Source organism: Protomyctophum bolini (assembly GCF_963924005.1).
Source record: "Protomyctophum bolini genome assembly, chromosome: 13".
Lineage (NCBI taxonomy): Eukaryota > Metazoa > Chordata > Actinopteri > Myctophiformes > Myctophidae > Protomyctophum > Protomyctophum bolini.
In genome coordinates this window covers 10183049-10203616 of record NC_137874.1, presented here as the reverse complement: position 1 = coordinate 10203616, position 20568 = coordinate 10183049, and the positions used below count along the sequence as shown (strand labels likewise).

Genomic DNA, 20568 nt, shown 5'->3' with positions numbered 1-20568 from the left:
TGACATAATTAATTAATGTAATGAATGCTGCATTACTTTTCATATACTTTGTCAGACATTTTGAATGTCTGACTTCTACTTGTAACAGAGTATTTCTACAATGCTGTATTGATACTTTTACTTCAGCAAAACATTTGAGTGCTTAGTTTTTCCACCACTGTCAATACGCTGGCCTTCGGTGTACCACCAAGCCTCACTTGGATTAGCAGCAGTGATTCCAATCTTAACCAAGGGCATGTGCGACATGTTTGTGACCTACAGACGGCACTTGGGAAAGTAAAAGGGAAAAATGTGTGTTTTTTGGTCAAAAGGAGTGGTGCATTGCTATCCCATAAAAGCCTGTAATTACATTTTTGGTGTTATCTGATTTAAATTGAAAGTGCATGCAATTTATCTGTCCATTGAGCTTCGTGATCCTTAAAGGTTATATCCTGTTTGACTGGCACACTTGCACATGGACTACACCACATGTACACTTCAGGACCGTAACAGACGCCTGTTAAGAATAATTGTCGTGAAAAAGCTTGACTAGGTAACAGAGTAGACTCAGTGAGCGGTCTCGCAATCGAGTCGAAAGAGGCATGTCATAATAAGCAGTCCCTGGTTCCCTAGAGAAGACAGACTCTGCACCCACTGTGCACAGAATGAAGTGGAAACTGAGCTAGACTTCCTAACCACCTATCCACTGACTATACCAAGACATCAGAGACACATACTTGAACTTCCCATGTGATTATACAATCAACCTAAGGGGAGTTCGAAAACATGACCAATGGCAAACAAGAATGACGAGTCATAACTGCCAGGTGTAGAAAGCTGACGTGTATATGAACATCTACAGTATAATCAGTTTGTGTGCCCTCTGCCCTGCCAGGCGGGCTCAGCCCTATTGGCACGTTAGGTTGTGTTGTGTGTCTGTCTGTCTGGCGAGTGGGAGACTGGGGCTCCAAAGGCTCAACTCCAGCCGCGGCTACACAAAGAACAAGATTTTTGTATACAGGATCTCATCACTGGTCAGTAAGGCCTCACTCACACCTTTCGATCTAGCACACAACATTGATGCATGCTAGATGTAAGCAAGATGTAAGTGTCATGGCCGCCCCAATGCATTTCCAATGGAAGTCACATGGTTTGATACATTTTGGACTACAAGCTGTTGTATGGCTTTCGGCTGTGATTCGAGTCGACTGCCCCCCTCCCCCTCATAGAACACAAAATGTTGTGTCAAACCATGTGACTCCCATTGGAAATGCATTGGGGCAAGATGTATCACACCCTTTGTATACAACAAGCATACATCAGTCTGTTGCGAAGGTGTGAGTGAGGCCTAAGAATGCATTGAGGACTCTTGTAGGAGCACTCGTCCAAAGTTACTTTGACTTCACATGCACCTCATGGTACCATAGCACCACAAAGACCTTAAAAACAAGGCTGCAGACATCCCAAAACAAACTGGTGCAGGCTATACTGCTTGTCCTTACATCTAGAACTCATTTAAGCCCTGTTCATTTTGCTATGGTGGAGGACAGAGTACAGCAACCTGTAATGGGCCTGGTCTACAAGACTACACACACTAACAAAGTCCACAATCACAACACCAGAGGGAGCTCCACAAATTACGTTCAACAGAGATTTGGCACGAACAAGGGTTTAAATTTGTTCTGCTATGCAAAAGATTTAAAAAAAAGTGGAATGCCCTACCAACAGTCTTAAAGAAGTGTGAACCCCTATTCTCTTTCAAAACTGCTCTAAAAGCCCCTATAGAAAATGACTCCCACCTAATATGTTATTTTATTTTTAATCTGTATTCTTCTCTTGGTTTGGTTCTTGGTTCTACTCTTACCTGAGTACCGGGTTCCACTTCCAGCACTGTTCCTGCTATAGGCCACCTACAGTATAAAATGTTTATCTTATTTGATCTTATATGCTGAAAACTAACAATTCTTTCGCTGTGTGTACTCTTGTTGATTAAGCATTTGGACTGAGCTACTCACGGTTTTGCAACATCTTGGCTCAGAACTACAGTGACATCATGGTCCCGACAGACAGTAGGAGATATTCCAGACAGAGTCAGACAGACAGCTCAGGATTACAACACCTCGGTGCTCATCTCACCTGGCTCTGTATAGGCTTCCTGCCGGCCCCCGCCCGGATACAACCTGAGCACATTGTACCACTTACGTCCTTCTTACTTTGTCATACGGCAATATAGCGAACAAGGCCAGAATACAAGCTCACAAAGCATCACTATGCGACGTGAGCTTATACATAGATCTGGTATTTTCACAATTTTCTTATGGTTGACAATAAGTAGTAGCCTTGGGAAGCAATGGTTCCTGAGCCATGTCATGTGGCTCATAGGTCACTTCCCTTGGCGTGATGACTCAGGCAGCTTGATGTACAACCCCCTGTATGCTAACTATGTCACAGCCTGGGGATTTACCCCCAATACAATCCTTGATGGTTGAGTGCCAAGCAGGGAGGCATTGGGTACCAATTTAATAGTCTTTGGTATGACTTGGCCAGGGATTGAACTCCTGACTTCCCATTCTCAGTGCGGACACTCTAACCACACTGAGCTGACAATATAATGAAATGCGCACAATATGGACGCCAGGTTGAACGTTGTTCAAACCTTGTGTGGACTTAAGGGGGGCTACAAGGCCATTTCAAAGTATGACCATCCAAGGGAAAAGAACAGAGAGGCGCTCTGCAGTCTACATTTGAGATTTACTGGGGACAGGCTCCGAGGAAGATGCGTATCCGAAATGTCAGGTTGTTTTGTGTGTACCCAATAAATCTTTGATGCAGTCTGGAGAGCGTTAGTGTTTTCTTGTTTTTTTTTTCTTCAGGTGATGTACATTCTTCATCTGATGTGCATTCATCTGATGTACAAGGTGCCACTGCTTGAAAAGCAATCACCACAGCAGATAGTTCAAATGGTAATTTACTGATTGAGGACAGGATTGTTATTTTTTTTTTTTGGGGGGGGGGGGGGGAGTGGGGGGAGGAGGAATTTAGATTGGAGAGTGCGGAGAGACGGGATACCATTACCATATAGGCAGAGAGAGCAGACATGAAAGGCATCATTGAATCTGACGGCTTGCATGTCTATGTGGGTCTTGTGGGAGCATCACAAGGAGCATCATTGATGGTATACTATAACAGGTTGCATCACCAAGCACCCCTATTGAAGTTTTCTTTATGGAGATTTTGACATTAAGTATAGGATACAGAAACCACAACAGACAGGGGAGGAGGAGGAGGAGGAGGAACAAAAAAATCACAATAAATGATGTCAGAGTGTATGTATGACCAAGATGTTGATAGAGAATGAAGTCATGCCCTTAAAGAGAGCATGAGTCTTCAATGTGCACCTAAAGTGTCTCTGCTTCAGGCAGAGAGCTCGTCTGGGTCTAGTAATCAGTAGATCATGATTCACTAGTTCATCTCCCCAGAAAGACATGTTTAACCACAAGTGGGGTTGGCTCAGGGGTAGTAGAGTGGCCGGATGGCAACCGCAAGGTTGCCAGTTCGAACCCGGGCTCCCCCAGAGTTAGTGTCAAAGTGTCCTTGTGCAAGACTCTGAACCCCTAATTGCTCCAGATGTGCTGGTTGGTGCCTTGCATGGTTTCCGCCGCCATCGGTGTATGGATGTGTGTGTGAATGGGTGAATGTAATGCACAATCTATGTAAAGCGCCTCGGATAAAGGCGCTATATAAATGCAGTAACGCACCATTTACCAAGTGCGGCAATCAGCTGGGTGAAGCTAAAACTAGAATGTCCCCTGCTAGGATTAACAAAGGTCTCCCCTCCTTTAAACTGGGTGCAGGCCAGAGAACGTATATATATCTGTCAATGAATATAAATAATATCTGTTTCAAGCCACAACTCTGGACTGGATAGTTTCCATTTCCATTGGACGTCACATATACGTTATGTACATAACACCACATTGAGGGCCTGCAGGTAGGCTATTCTTCCCTGCTTGTTGAAAGCATTTCGCATTACCCTGTACTTATACTTCTTGCATCATGACATGATGACAGTGTGGCTCAATTCATTTCGCAAACCAGATATCTGTTGCCACAGCCATAATGTGGCTCATTAGTAAAAGTTTTGACAAGACCACAAAAATATTATCGCGGATGATGTGCTCAGTCTGGATTATGCCTACTGGTGTTCGGAAAAGGCCTTTGATTTTGACAGCCGTGATGTATTCCTCTTTTGGAGTCACGATCTGACGGAGCCTAGCCTGCCTGCCCCACATGCCTGCTGCAGTCGTCTGAAACATGGGAGAGTCAGGAATGCCTCTATAATGAGCTCATCCCCTCCGGAGAAGAAAAATCATTCTCTTTGCTTCGGGGGTGACTCATTCACTATATAAATTGGATCTGGAAATGAGAAGAAGCGAGAAGCGGGGCGGGCAGGATATACTACAATATCTGCTGACAAATGGGAGAGGTCCTCTTTTGTCAGTGGTTGTGTGGAGTCCACATCACAGCGCTTTCTATTGTTTGAGAAGCTGAGAGGCTTACTTTCAAGCAGTAGGTTACACGGCGATTATACCTGGACTTGGCTATTTTGTGGGCTAAATGTGTCACACAAACCTTATCTTTTAAAAAAGATACGTTTTTTTTTTTTTAAGCATGCTGTCAGAGTAGCTATAGGTTGTGTAATAAAAAAAGAATGATAACATGTATCCCTGAGAGGGTCTCACAGTATACAAATGGATACATTTGGGTCCATTTGGTTACATTCTCTCAATTTACAAATGCAAACAAATATATGGATCCTTACAGGTCCATTTGTTAATACGAAAACAAGTAAGAGAATAATCCGGAGCATTTAAAATATGTCAAATGCAGGATTAAATACAAGATTAACACAGCGGCAGCGCTGTGTCAATCCTAGGATTAAAACTAGGATTTTACTGAATGTGTTTGTTTTGTGGGCTAAATATGTCGCAATACCCTATCTGTTAGACCTACTACAGAGTAACAGAGGGAGTCTAGATAAGGTTTTGTTTCAACTAAGTGACAGGTCACAGGCATGAAGTAGTCCTATATGCAGGATCACACAGACTGGTTTGTGGGAGTTAGTCACGATTCCCTCAGGTTGGAAGCAAGAAGAAAAACGTTTACTGTCATTCACGCGAAACAACCCGGCTACAAGTGAGTTTCTGTCATTGTTAATTCAGGGAGAAAAGGAAAGGGGAGGGAGGAGGGGGGGAAAAAAGCCTCCGCCGTCTCCATAGTAACTCACACCGTCTGGTCGAGTCCCAGGTCCCTCCCATTGCAAGGCGGGCCGGCCGGCTTTCAATTCACACACACACACACACACACACACACACACACACACACACACACACACACACACAGGCTAGCCCCCTCATCCCACGTCAGGGGCGGCTTCATTATTTAAACTTGAATCAAGTGTGGAGGAAAGGTTTTCTTGACTGGAAGAGTGTTGCCTAGCAGCTATAGGCGGAGGACCTGGGATTTCACTCTGCGTCTGAATTCCAGACAGACATCAACTTCTCCAAGCGCGGATCATATTTTTTAATTTTGTTTATTTTTTTTTACCCCTATAGCTGTGACTGCAGTCCGCCTGTCTGTCTCGACCAGCCATGTCCCAGACAGTGACACTTAAGGGACCCTCACCTTGGGGGTTTCGTCTGGTGGGGGGGCGTGATTTTAGCACACCGTTAACCATCTCAAGGGTAGGTAAACAAAAATACGTTTTTATACATTTTGTCTTAATTGTTTAGCTTGTGGTAGCATAGGCTATTGTGATGATACATTATTGAATCGAACGAAACTGTACATATAGTCTTCATCGATCAGGGGGTTTAATCATATTATGAAGCTATAATGATTATTAATAGTCAACGATCTTTATAATTTTCTTAGCTACTACATCATTTAATAGGCTATTTAATATTCATGTTGGGGGTGGGCGCGCGCCGCGCATCGACTCGTGCGCTCATGATGATTAACAACAGTTTAATTGACTCAACTCTTTCCTAACCATGCAGTTTCACAACAATTAAATAAATGTGTACACCATGCGTGCAGTCAGTAGAAAATAAGGGATGGCCCCATCATGCCTGTTCTCTTACACAGCACATTTTATAACGGGTGTGTGTGTGAATGAATTGGATTGTGCGTCACTTGCGCTGCCAGATGGTAGGCTATACGCCGTCTAGTCAGCAGAGTCGATGCCAGAAAACCGTCAATATATCTCAATATCAGGTTCAATTGAGACCAACCCAAGCGAACTTTAACATGCCCACCGCTATTTGTTTTAGTTTTTAATTGATTGAATGTAAATGTTTTGTTTCGTTCATTTCAAACCACGCGTCGGACGGAGAGTAACCGAAACAGTTTTGGTGTTTAAACTGATGTCATGCGCATCTCGCCGAAATGTAAACAGAACTCTCACATAAAACCTGCCTCCCCGCTTCAGAATCTGGGTCAAAGAGTCAGTTGAACGGGTTTCCCGAGAGGGCCAAGGTCCACCAGTGGTGGTGGATAATGGCAGTAGCCCTATAGTTAATCTCCACCAGGGTAAACATCGCCGGGTCCCGCGGCAGTATAGGGACTGTGGAGAGGGGAGGGTGGCGTTGACATTTGTTTTTCATCAGAGGTTCGCTGGTGCTGCTGAGGGCTTCCAGGTGTTGTTCTCTCAGCTGTAGTGCCGGGGGTCCCGGGCCCCGAAGCGGCCCTTTAACCACAGCCTCCCAGTGCAAGCAAGCAGCAACCAAAAGGTGCACTTTATTGTTTAATGGCGTGAGGGTGACGATTGTGGGTGAGCTAACTGAAGCAACTGAGGCAAAAGGTCACCTGCCCAGACTTGCCAGTAAAGAGCCCACTCACTGAAAATAGTTTGGAAAGTGGGATTAGTGTGTCACAGTGTGTCTGGACGGACACCCCCCCCCCCCCCCTTACAACCTCAGCCTGCATGCTATAATGAGTCTATAATGTCTAAAACTACACACACACACACACATATATATATATATATATATATATATATATAATGCAATAGGTCTCCACTTCAAGTTTCAACCACTGCTGAAGTGTCCTTTTGCATCAACTCATTGCCTTGATCTCAGCATGTCCTGGAGGTTTGATCGGTGAATATATATAGTGCATACTTGCATGATTGGCACTATTAAAAGATGAGTTGTTGTGGGAAGAGATTCTTCGAATAGTGAACATTGTGTTGCCCTTTGATGATCATGGCACTGGCACACACACACACACACACACCAGGGAAATTAATTACAGGTTATGCAGCGCAGTCAGTCGCATTTCAATGGAGAGCTTACATAAACCGAGGTTCACATGGATGGCCTGCATGTCACAACGAAACCAGGGCGTTCTTTTGACTATACCCTGGTAATGGACTGACAAATACAAAAATGTTTTGTTTGCGTGCAGGGTGTGTGTAAGAAATGTGAGTAAACGACCCAGGTGGAACATTATTGTGCACAATACAAGAAGGCAGAAGAAACTGGCATAGAAACAATAGAATGAACTGAAGTCATAGAAGCTATAAAGGAGAGTTGATTCTCAGACACCCCAGTAATAAGAGAGAGAGTGCAGGGAATGGAATCCCACCTATATAGGTTTCTTTCTCCCATGGGGCTGGTTACATTCTACAGATGAGGCATGGTGTTATTCACTGCTGTTGATATAGTATCCCCTGTCTTCTCCATTCATCACATTCTCACTGCATTCTTGCTGTACATGCTCTCAAGACGGCAACAAATACACCATGTTGAATGGGGAGACGGCGAGATAGATCTCTCTGTGTGTGTGTGTGTGTGTGTGTGTGTGTGTGTGTGTGTGTGTGTGTGTGTGTGTGTGCGTGTGTGTGTGTGTGTGTGTGTGTGTGTGTGTGTGTGTGCGTGCACACATGTGAATGTGTATTATACACACACACGTGTGTTTCAGAGAGGCAGATATTTTATGTGTTACAATATCCAAAATGTCTCTTTGGACGGGAGTGAACTCCCCATAGTGCTTTATCTCCTCGGCTCAACGCGGGGAGAGTGAGTATATATTATCGTGTAAGCCTCGTGCAAGCCAGAACAGCCCATAATAGGGCAGGAGTACTCACAGTGTTTGCTGATTCTGTACAGTTAACTGTAGGCAGTTCAACTTGTGGATGGATGGACAGAGTTTAGCCTAATGTGGAGAGAGGAGAGGAGAGGAGAGGAGAGGAGAGGAGAGGAGAGGAGAGGAGAGGAGAGGAGAGGAGAGGAGATAAAACAGAACAGAATAGAAGATTAAATTAAAAACCTGAATGACGGCTAGCGGAGCGCAAAGCATGATCAACAGCAACAGGTCTCCCTCCCCCCACTCTTCTGTCTATCCCACTCCCCGCTCCCCCCCCCCCCCCCCCCCCACACTTCATCTGTGGTTAGTTAATGATATGGAACACCTGCAGTTGGAGCCAGTGAAAGTTATGAATCCCAGAAGACAAGACGTCCTGATAGCAGCAGCTGGTTCTTTGCTAAAGGTGCTAATTTACCAAGCATTAGCCCATTAGTGCCCAAGGACTTGGGTTGATTAATGTGGTGTCCCCCGACCCCGTATGTTGGTATGTTCAGTTGTTAAATGGCTGTGAACATGTGTGTGAACGTGTGTGTGTGTGTGTGTGTGTGTGTGTGTGCGCGCGCACGCGTGTTGTGTGTGTGTGTGTGTGTGCTCGTGAGCATACGTTTGTAGTCAGTATGAATGTATGTATGCACAATTGCACATGCTTGTGTGACTGGGTTTGCATGTGATAGAGGCAGAGAGAGAGAGAGAGCGAGCGATAAGGTCACTGATGTAATTGCCAAAGCATTTAGAGTGGATGCGCTGAAACTGGCAGCTGTAGGTTAAGCTCTTGTTAAATGAATGCCAACACAACCTCTATTGAGTAGGTGACGCTAGGGCGCTGAGGCCGGTCAACGCGGGACACTGGGTCGGCTAATACAGCTTCTAAGTCGTACCACACGAATCTGCCACAGGGGGGGGGGGGGGGAATTCCCTGGGTAGATTGGTCTGGCACTCAGTTTGAATTATATTTCGCTCACCCCAGAGTTGTGGGTGACCAATCAGGGCCCACTATTCAAAGTGAGACTTTTCCCGCTGTCATTGGAATCCGTTTGTAACCGCCCCTTGGAAATACATCTTCCACATCAGAGTTCCAGACTAATATCCATTCTATACGCAGTGATATTTGTGGTATTTTTGGACTAATGAGTTGTTCTCAATGCAGGCGCTGCAGGGGACCCCCGGGGGACTGTAAACTCTGAGAGTGTTGAGAACGGTTTGTAGAATGGGCTCCCAGAGTTAAGAATTGTATCGAGATTTAGTTTTTGGCTTTTTGTGCCTTTGTTGATAGTTACAGGGAAGATGGACATGCAGCAAAGGTCGTCATGAACGGGACTCGAACACGCAACGCGCCGTCAGGCCCAGAGCCTATTATGTGGCATGCGCCTGGACCACTAGGGCAGCGGGGGGGGGGGGGGGGGGGGGTCTTGACTCTTGTTAATGAAAACGGCGTTAGAATGGCTGCAGACGGTAAAGTGACGCAGGGTGCCGAGTCCACCAACAGCCTCCATGCTGCCATGCAGTATACAGCAGGGTGCTGAGGTCAGGCCCTGTCAGCCGGTAAATGAGACTTCTCCTCGGCAGGAATTCACAACGAGGTGCTGTGTAAATACTAAACTGGGTGTGTGTACAGGAGTGGTGTCCAACTTCCCCTTTGACACCTTCAGGTCGTTATAGAGACGTATCAGGGGGAAACCTGTTTCAAGGTCTAGTTGAAGTGAGAGAGGGGGAAAGTTTTCTGGAAGAAAACCTTTCGGAGACTTTCTCAGTTTTTCTAGAAATAGTACACATTTTTCTGGTCGAGTTCACTGGTTGGTTGGACGTCATCTTCTTCCCCTGTACAGTATGAAGGCTGTATTGTATGTAACTGACCTAGAGGCCTGCACTGTGCTCGATGTGTGGCCTCTTGGTTGTGTTTGTATATACAAACAAGTCCACATTTACATACCGAAATACACTAACCGTATACATAAAAGTGTGATCAATAGACCAGGTTTGCATAGCAACATCCACTGACAGTACATCAGTGTGGGATCAATTCAAATACGTCCTTTTCTCTCTGCGTATGCTCAACAGTCAACACACCTAAAGTTGTGCATACTGCCAAGAGATATAGACACAGAGGGAGGGAGAGACTTTGAAGACAAACTCCTTTTTTTCTCCTTAGCCATACATTATATAGGAATCTCTTGATGAGTACTGCTAATAGCCAGAGTTATGTGCAGCAGTATCTGCATATGTCGTTTCATGTCACGTAAGTTATATCTATGTCTTTTTCTCCCCCTCCTTTTAATTCATCCAACATCCATCCTCCTAAATTGATATCAAAGTCCCTTTGTTGTTCTATGATCTAATACAGTATGTCTATGTTATCCTTATAATTATGTCTAAGTGCTGGAATTAATTACAATCTGGAGTTCCCTCCCTCATCACTTGCTCCCTTGGCCGTCTCTAAAGCGTAGGTGACTTGCTGTACATCTAACCATAAACCAAAGTGCAGTGTGGCAAAGGGAAACGTTTACATTATGTATGAGAAGAATTGCCAACAGCCACCAGCAGTATAGCGCTTTATGCTATACCCACTCTACAGGCGTCCAGTCTCTGCTCACATGCACATACATTGCCTCAGAAAAGGACACGTGGTTTTTGAAGGTGACTTTATACAAGAGCACATAATGCATTATTCATTGTAAATCTCTATGAAAGGGCGTGCTCCTGCTGAAGCGAACGTCCCCTTTGCTTGACCCATTCTGAACGGGAACCCATGTAGGTGTTAGCGTCATGTTATGCTTTAGCTATTGAAAAATAGCAGATCTACAAGCTCATAGCCGCGCCACCGAGTGGCGCGCTACGAGCTTGTAGGTCTGCTATTTTTTTTTAAATCGAAGAACGACTGACATTTTTTTTAAATCTGATCTCAGGTCAGAATGGGTTAATCAGACCAGTAGTGTGTGTCCAGTGGAAACCTCGTATGAATCTGATCTCAGGTCAGAATGGGTTAATCCTGACGTCTGTCTGCTGCGTGTCCCTCGGTCCACATACCAGAGAGAGGACATGTGATCTATAGCCACACATGGCTTGTTTCTCCCAGGCTGCTTGTTATAAGTCGGCCCGCAGATTGTTCTGTGGCAGCTATATTTTCTCCAGAGCCAGAATTATAGCTGGTGGGAGCAGCAGCAGCAGCATCTCCACAGCACGTTGAGAAACAACAACCAAAAAAAAAAGAAAGGAAGATAATAGATGATACTCTCTAAGAATGTCCTGTTGTCGCTGAAGCTACATGGAGAGGTGATCCCGTAAACATAATGTGTGAAGACGCAGGGGGACTATGGGGCCATTCCCTATATAGCATGGTGGACACAGGACAGTTTATCGGGTCTCTTTTGTTGCTTTTTGCAGTCCAAAGTGGCGTTATATCAAATGTAGACAGAAGCAGACGACGATAACGAGTCCTGGCTTGAAACTAAAAGCCACGCATGTTGCTGGCCCCCGGATGCAACTGAGACACACACTGATATAATGGATGGCCCATTGTTTGACTTTTTGATGACATTTGATTTATGTAGACGATCACTTTCAACCGGGTGTCCCTATTTTGGCCATGTCATTATAGGATTCTTCTTTGTGACATAATATTGGTAAATACATTTTGTACTATAATCAGTGGTCTAAGGATTCTCCAAAATTGGGATCGCATCCGACTCACAAGTCTTGCATCGGCTGGGCTCTATAATAATTATATTCTTATACAGTTCATACAGAACCAGGGGTTTATGTTTTGTCAAACATGTATTTGAGCCAGGATGGAATCTGACATTTCAACTCGTGGACCGTGCAGGTCATCATCAAAGATATGTTGTATCATTGCAGTATACTGTAGCGTATAGTATACCCATACCGGGGTTCATATAGAACGCTAACCTCATCTTGCTTTTATGCTTTTGCAGTGCCGAGTATCTACTTACATAATGTGACGTTTCCTGTGATCACACACCTTGCGGTTAAGAACCCAGCGGTAAACAAAACTCATAGCCCCTATTAAAGGGGCGCTTGTCCCATCTGCAACAAATTGTCACGCTACGCAAATCAGATTTATAGGGGTTTTGACACACTCATTGATGATTAATATCGTGTTCATAATAAACAAAGGGACAGATGAACTAGAAATCAAAACAAACACGCACACACACACACACACACACACGCGCACACACACACACACGCACACACACAAATGGAGGCCCTTTCCTGTACGAGTCCTGTGTTTCATTACTGCTCTACTGTCATTGACAACTGAATTTACCCCACGGGATCAATAAAGGTCTGTCTATCTATCTATAGTAGCTGATGTGTTATACATAGGCATGATTGAGGCCTTTACAACGCACAAGGGACATTGTCTCATCGTTAGCCTGCCTTAAAGTTTGCGCCGCTCTCTTATCTAGTATTCTTTTTAAAGACCTGCGTCACTCACTTTATTTCATCGACAGCTGCACCGTTGTTTATTAGTCTTGGCGTGTGTCTGCTTCTTTGTGAGAACTGTGACAATCAAACTCCAGTCGAAATCTCGTAACCCCCGTCGATGGAAGGATTTTCCTACCCGTCGTCAAGGTCACGGCCACGGTTCCTGTCCCGAAGCCAGCGCGCAAACAAAGGCGTTTTGTCGCACTGCCAGGAATTATTCTGCCTATCGGATCAGATGTGTGACTGAGTGCTTCCACCCAGCCTCTAGGTCCATGCCTAGAACGATTCCCAGATGGCAGAAAAAACATTTAAAAAGGCTCTCCGTGTAGAAGAAGGTGTGTAGACTCATTGCCGACTTATAACCTAAACTAAAGCTTGCTGGTTCAAACTTGTGCTCTGAAAGTGTATTCCAGTTATTAGTGACTAGAGTTTAGCTGCTTTGTGTACCTACGATTCCTGTTAACAGCACCCTTAGGCAAAAAACTACAGTCACTGGTGCTGTAGACTAGAGCAGTGGTTTTCAATCTTTTTGTGCCCCAGGAAGGCACACCAAAGGACGAAACAAAACCTCAAGGCACACCTGTATTGCTTTGTTCAGGCCCTAAACTTTTAGGGCCTCATTTCCCAATGCAGGGGGAAATTGTATACCCTAAACTTTAGGGTATATACTTTCACTTCAGTCCATAGACAGTGGCATCTTTGATTTATGACAGTTCTGAGAGAGGGGTCAGTAATTATCAGCCAATTATAGCTTGAAGTAGAGCTTGTAACAAATAACAAAGGGCATGGAGAGCTAACCACTTCAACCGTGGTTAAAGTGCATGGCGATAAAGTTGTATTGTATTTAAAAAAAATAGGGCTTAACCCATTCTGACCTGAGATCAGATTCATACGAGGTTTCCACTGGACACACACTGGTCTGATTAACCCATTCTGACCTGAGATCAGATTAAGAAAATGTCAGTCGCTCTTCGATTTTTCAAAAATAGCAGACCTACAAGCTCGTAGCGCGCCACTCGGTGGCGCGCTATGAGCTTGTAGATCTGCTATTTTTCAATAGCTAAAGCATAACAAAATGGGTTCCCGTTCAGAATGGCTTAAATTGTTAATATGCACAGGGTGGAAGAAAATAAAATGTACACAAGGATGACATAATATCACAGAATAATGTCCACCCACGGCCAATCACGCACCAGTCTAATCCTCAATGTTAATTTAAACTTGAGAGTGTGAAAATGGAACCGATTATCGAGTGTCAATTCTGTCACTCTCGAGTTAAATGAGCAATGATGAGTCTTAATGTGCACCACTGTTTATCCAGCACTATCCAAATGCACACACGAACCCAACCCAGGCACATAGTATACCTTAATGCAAAACACAATCACAAGTGCGCACACACAAGCTTTCACACCTGTTCCTCCTAGCGATGCCTCGTTTAATCTCTTTGTGTTGCTCTCTCTTTCTTGTGTCTCTTTCAAACACACATACACGCACAATCGCGCACACACACACACACACACACACACACACACACACACACACACACACACACACACGCAACCACACTTCTTTACAAGCATCATAGGAGGTGCACGAGGCATCATCGTGCCACATGGTGGCTGTGTGTGTGTGTGTGTGTGTGTGTGTGTGTGTGTGTGACATTAGACTGTCATTTTCAAACCACTCGATCTGTTAGCCATTAACTATGTCACTGTTTATGGAGAGAGCCCCTTATGGAAACACCGGGGATTGTTTAGATTGCTCAACCAATGCAGTCGCTCTCGGCACAATCAGTGTCACTTCGCGTTCATCACGGAGGGCTTTGTGCAATCAAACTGTTGCCGCTCAGCTAACGCCTACAGCGCCCTGCACCCCTGTCATCTTAGTCCTAGTTCAATGGTTAAAGCCTGACAACGACGCCTAATTTATGCTGTACGAGGAAGTATAAATAGGACATCATTCGTCCCTACTAGAAATGTAGGAATTCTATTGTGCCGCAAGGCATCCCGCCGCAGAGCACGTCAAGAAGTGCACATCGACATGTACTCTTTGGTACAGACGAGGCAGGGGGTTAAAAATGAATGACACTGATGCTGTGAAAATGTGTTTTGGTTTAGATGAAATGAAATTGTCTGAATGTCACAGTTGTACGGGAGAAACTTAATTCATAGTGGTGATATTGAAACATGTTGTTTGAATAGTCACACAGTAAAACTAATTGACACATAGAACCTCCTCAAGGGTCCCTGGCGGGGTTCCCTGAACTCCACTTTGAAAACCACCGCTGATGTTTCATTAATCCAACCATTCGCACGCGCACGCGCACACGCACGCGCACACGCACACACACACACACACACACACACACACACACACACACACACACACACACACACACACACACACACGTTAACACACGTCATTGGTAATGTTTAAAAGGCCCAATCTGGACTTGTTTTGAACATTGGGGTTATATTCACATACCGGTACGTTCTGAAAGAGTTTGATTGAAAGAATATGTTGTTTGGAGCTTCCCCATGCTTCCCACGGTCAGAAATCAATAACAACATGCAGTTTAAATATCATTTCATACAATGCTAATCCTTCAATCAAGAGCCGAGTCAGTCATTTACAGAATGAAAACAAGTCTCTGCACATGTTTGCTTGATTTCTGAGGATTTGTTTACATTTTGTTTGTCACCACTTTTATTGGGCCTCTCATAAATGCTCCTTTCAACCATGTTGGAATCACTGGGAGTAATTAGGTAAATCCAACCGGGTACTGGAACACAGCCATGTTAATAGGCGTAATCGCTAACATAATGGGTTAATGTGAGTAGTTACATTGATAGACTGAGATAAAGGCAAGAAAAGCATTAACCCCCCCCATTCTAAGTGGCTTGCCTAGGCTGTAAAAGAATAACTTAATTACAAAATTGCATCCGGCTCAAAAGCTGCATGGTGCTAAACGCTTACATCACCCCGCAATGTAAATATAGCGCACCATGATTAGGACTTAACCGCGTAACCTAACATACTTGTTGTATATGTCCATGCCCATGTGTGAGGCCTGTTCGTCCTCCACTGTCTGACAAGTGACAACCTCATGCCAATGTGATACTAAGCATACCACTTGCGTGCACGCGTGCGTGACCCGTGCGTGCATGCATGCGTGTGCGTGAGAGATTCATCACTAGTCACGGCTTGGCCTTAAGATGATATTTGTCACTAGATGCTGCAACACATGCCGTTCACTCATGACATAACATAGACAGCACACAGTCCTGACCTCAACCAAAAACCTCGGTTCCACAGTCAGAGAAACCCACACGCAAGTGCACACACTGTATACAGTATACTGTAGTTAGTAGGTCTACAGTACAGTGCCCACACACAGACATATAGGGTACACACATACAGTAACAGTACATTCACATACAGATAAACAAACCAAAGACACACTTCTAAACTTACACACGTTTGTATATTCACAACTTCAAATTACAGTTATTACACAAAGTACACACGCAGACAGACACACAAGGATACACACACAGACACACACACTCACACACACACACACACAAGTGTAACTTAACTTGTACTTGAACGCATTAGGCTACGGCACCAACCAGCATTGCGGCGCGTCGTTATCTTAACGAGTTCTTGTTGGCGAGCAACACTTTCCATATAGCACTACACATTACCAACATGCCTATGACCGCTTGCTGTGTCAGAAACTGAGTCATGGACACACAGGGGGGGGGGGGGTTATTACTGTTTCATGGAGCGTGAACTTCAAAGGCTGCGCTGAGCTCCTTTTGGTAACACGGCACTAGTGCTCTCCAAGTCTTTTCCTCGTTCTCCTGAGAGTGGATAGAGAGACTCCGGACGGCACGATCTCTGTCTATACACACAGTAAAAAAAAAACCTCAGCGTTCGTGTAAATAATTCGGGTCATTGTTTAATGTTTATCCTCCAAGAGTGAAATGAACACTGAGGATTTTACTGGGCCGGATAAATCGGGGGCCGAATGCAGTTGACCCGCTGAAGTAACGTGATCTATTTCAGGGAATACCCAGTTGTCATAGTGATTGCGGTTTACACGTGAACAAAGCCTTTTCTGTTTTATTTTTCTTAGTTATATGAGAAGATGAAGAGCCGCTGGTAATTAGCCTAATTCGATTTGTTTGAACAGCATTAAGAATCAAGAATGATAAACAGGAACTGTCTTGGATAACTTTCCCTCATGGCTGCGGGGCCTTTTCGCAATTTTGAAATTTGCCGTAAATTTCAGCATTTCTCTTTCCATTTCTCGTGCGACCCCTGAGGTCAAATACATCATGGTTTTGGCCTGGGTGTATATATGCTGTTTGTCGAAGATGTGTTCCGAAGATATTTTATGGGGCCTCTTGTATCTTTTTTTACAGTAAGTACAGGCGTATTTCAACACCAGGTTTACATTCCAGCTCCAAGGTTCCAAACGCTATACATCTTAATGTTACTCGCAGACTCGTCATTGTAACAGGCAGCAGAATAATGTTGTTGTGTCAGGTCGTGATCGCTCTGGTATGGAGATTAATGAGTGGTGGTGAGAGGCACACACTTAAAGACTTTTCTATGACAGGACACGGACGAATAGGTAACACTTAAGATACAAGGTGCTCGTTAGAAGTAAGGTCATCCTCCACAGTGTTCGCGATGCAGGTATACTATAGTAAAAGTCTCAGCGTTAATTGACCCGTCTGTGACTCCGAGAGGACACAAATGTAACCAAATGGGTCCCTTTTTTGTTACATTTTGTATACCTGCTCAGAGTTAAAAGAGGATTTGACTGTTTCAAAAGTATTCTCTCCCAGTCAGCATGTCCTTGACAAAAGACACTAAACCCCGTATACCTGCTCCAGCTTGCTCCTGCAATTTGATCGCTTTGTGGAAATGGCCCCCTGTGTGTGTGTGTGTGTGTGTGTGTGTGTGTGTGTGTGTGTGTGTCAGAGGGATATGTGGAAACAATAGAGGGAGGAAAGAGACTATTCACACCGTGTGTAACACTGTGTGATTAATGTGCTTTTCATAAAATACATATAATAAAACCATATAGATTGTCACTTTCTCTGCACATTTTAAAGCCAAATTTGAGCAGCAGCTATATATTTGTGCTCCACCTTCACTGGTGCAGAGACAACGTGGATGTTCTGTTCTCTGTTGATGTAACTTAACTTGGGACAATGTGATTGGTATCGTTTAGTTTCATCCCAGCAGCAGCAGCAGCGCCGGCTAAAACCAGATGACCTGCAGCGAGGGACGCGTGGGGGATGCTGTGTGTGTGTGTGTGTGTGTGTGCGTGTGTGTGTGTGTGTGTGTGTGCGTGTGTGTGTGTGCGCGTGTGCGTGCGTAATTATGGAAAATTGCTATCATATGTCAAAGTGTGTGTGTGAAGGTGAAGCCTTCAAAAGGGAGTCCACTCTCCTCTTAGACAACCCCCCCCCCCCTTCCGCCCACACACTCCCCCCCCCCTCTCTCTCTCTGCCTGCCTCACCTTTCTCTCTCCCTCCTGCATGGGTTCAAAATGCCCAGAGGAACCCTGTGTGTACCAGAATTGAAGGATCACAGAAATAGAACCTGGTTAGTGTCAACAAAATGAAAGGTGCGTGCGTGTGCGTGTGTGCGTGTGCGTGTGCGTGTGCGTGTGCGTGTGCGTGTGTGTGTGTGTGTGTGTGTGTGTAAAACTGCAGCAGTGCAAGAAAGAGCGCTGCACTCCATTCAGAGTCAGACATGTGTTGAACAAGATCATGGTGGTGAGAATTGCACCAAAAAAAGATCCTCCCCATCCAATGCCGGTACAAAACAGCCATTGGGAAATGAAAGCGATGTGATGACTTGCAGACAGCCTTGTCAAGTGTATATATATATATACTGTACCAACCACAGGCTGTAACGTCGAAATCATTTTTTCAAAGCGAGGGGCCGTGGGATTTGGGGGGGGGGGGGGGGGGGGGGGGGGAATTGTGAAAACAGTCCTTAAAGACTTAGTTTGATGGCTGTTGGACCGTAGAGTTGGGTTCACTAGAGAGAGGATCGTAAAATTGCACATCGTTATTATTTTTTATTTTCTGCACTCAAGTCCTTCAAAGAGTCGAGTACGATCCTCCAGCATGAACAATGACGGCTCTCCGTCGTCGTTGCCGGCAGTTTGAAAACGTAAACGTAGAACCCTGCACGCCCCGAGGCAACGTGACACCCATCAGGAGACAGCTGGTACTGCTGAATTGTGCCCATGGGCGTTGGCACTTCCACGCCGATATTATCTTTAGTTTCTTTCTTTACAGACACTTGATAGCAATTGTTTTACCGCCCTTAACAAATCTCCTTTTTTCTTCTTCTCGTTTTCTGTGCCTCTGTGTGTGCGTGTGTGTGCGTGTGTGTGTGTGTGTGTGTGCGTGTGTGTGTGCGTGTGCGTGTGTGTGTGTGTGTGTGTGTGCGTGTGTGTGTAACAGGTAACACCAGGCAGTAAGGCAGCCCAGGGGGACCTGGTTCCAGGGGACATCATCCTGGCTATCAATGGAGACAAAACAGAGACCATGACACACATGGACGCTCAGAACCGGATCAAAACCTGCACCCAGCAACTCAGACTACACATAAACAGGTATGCTGACCGCATGCACGCACGCACGCACATACTTTATACAATTTGGTTATCGGCACATCCAGTGGCTTACAGGAACCGTGAGCCTAAAAATAACCCGTTTTCTTTTTGGGAAAGTCTGTGTACTGTCGACCATGAGTCACGTATATACAGTAATCGGCAGCCATATAGGTTTAGAGTAGACCCTCAACAAGGGCCTCGCTCTCGACCCACGCGTGTCTTAATGGACCTCACAGCTCGTTAACACACATGAGTCGAAGGAGTTTCATAACCGAGGTCACTCACTGTGTCCCATCCAGGCTTATAGTCGGCTCCACATATACGTATATAGGTACAGTTGAGTCATACTTATAGAGTTGACTGGTTTATGTTAGTCAAAGTGATCTATCGTCTGCCCCATGCCGTCAAACTCAATGAGCCTCGAGGCGTATACATTGAGATGCACTTTTAAGAAGCCAAATGATTAGAAAGACATTTATTTAAGTGGTTCTTGATATGACAACTTCTCTCTTTCCACCATCGGGCACGTCACTTTTAGCGTAGCAACACTAAGAATGTGTGAGAATGTGACGAGGCGGGCCGTATAAGGCAAGACACGAGCGATGTGGTTTGATCAAAAATAGCGGAGCTCGCCTCCCGAGCGGAAATCTCTGGTCTAAACAGTAATAAAGAGAGAGACGGAGGGATATTGAGAGAGGAACAGTGCGAGTGAAAGAGACAGAGATCGGGGGGGGAATGCCAGGGGAAAAGTGAAATGTCAGTCTCTCTTCCCAGATTTCTAATAAGACCGTTTTGTCTTTGGGTTACCAGAGTGCTGAAAAGTGTATATAGAACTGACCTCGGCAACGTCAGTATCCCATGTATAGTCTTCTCTCGGATGAAGAGCACAGTGTGGGTTTCTGAGCTCTGAAGTGACAACTGGAGTGTTTTAGCTCTGTCCTCGCAGGGCATCAGACATAACACACTTGTTTGCAGTGGTTAGGAGCTAGCTAGCACTGCACATTCAGTGGACATAAGAATCAGAAGTCCAACACACACACACACACACACACACACACAGGGGACTCCCAAGCTTCGTCCTAATAAATATTGTCAAGAGATATTTTCTTTCCGTTTTTTGGAATGTCGACTTTTTCCCTGTTCCACGAAACAAGACTGCAGTGGCCCCCTCTGAGAACTAGTGCTCCGGTCCATATATCAGACTGCGCCGCGCTAAGTATCCTCATGTATACCTACACTTAGGGACAGTAAATCTATTTTAGGATACACAAAGTACAGTCCAACCACAATGCACAGTGGGACCTGAAAAGCCTCAAACCCGAGGAGACCCCCCCCCACACACA

At 45.0% G+C, this 20568-nt stretch overlaps 1 protein-coding gene across 2 annotated transcripts in view; it reads left to right on the top strand.

Annotated features, from left to right (window-relative positions):
* Positions 1–5443: 5443 nt before the first annotated feature.
* Positions 5444–20568, top strand: part of pdlim4 (PDZ and LIM domain 4) — a 58172-nt gene continuing 43047 nt past the window's right edge. Inside the window, exons 1-2 of one of the 2 annotated variants that reach the window (XM_080780429.1) lie at positions 5444–5723; positions 19074–19225. In XM_080780429.1, coding sequence (XP_080636555.1) covers positions 5631–5723; positions 19074–19225 — 245 coding nt within the window. In that variant the 5' untranslated portion in view covers positions 5444–5630. Of the gene's footprint in view, positions 5728–19073; positions 19226–20568 lie in introns of both variants that reach the window. The other variant, XM_080780430.1, reaches the window with a different exon arrangement.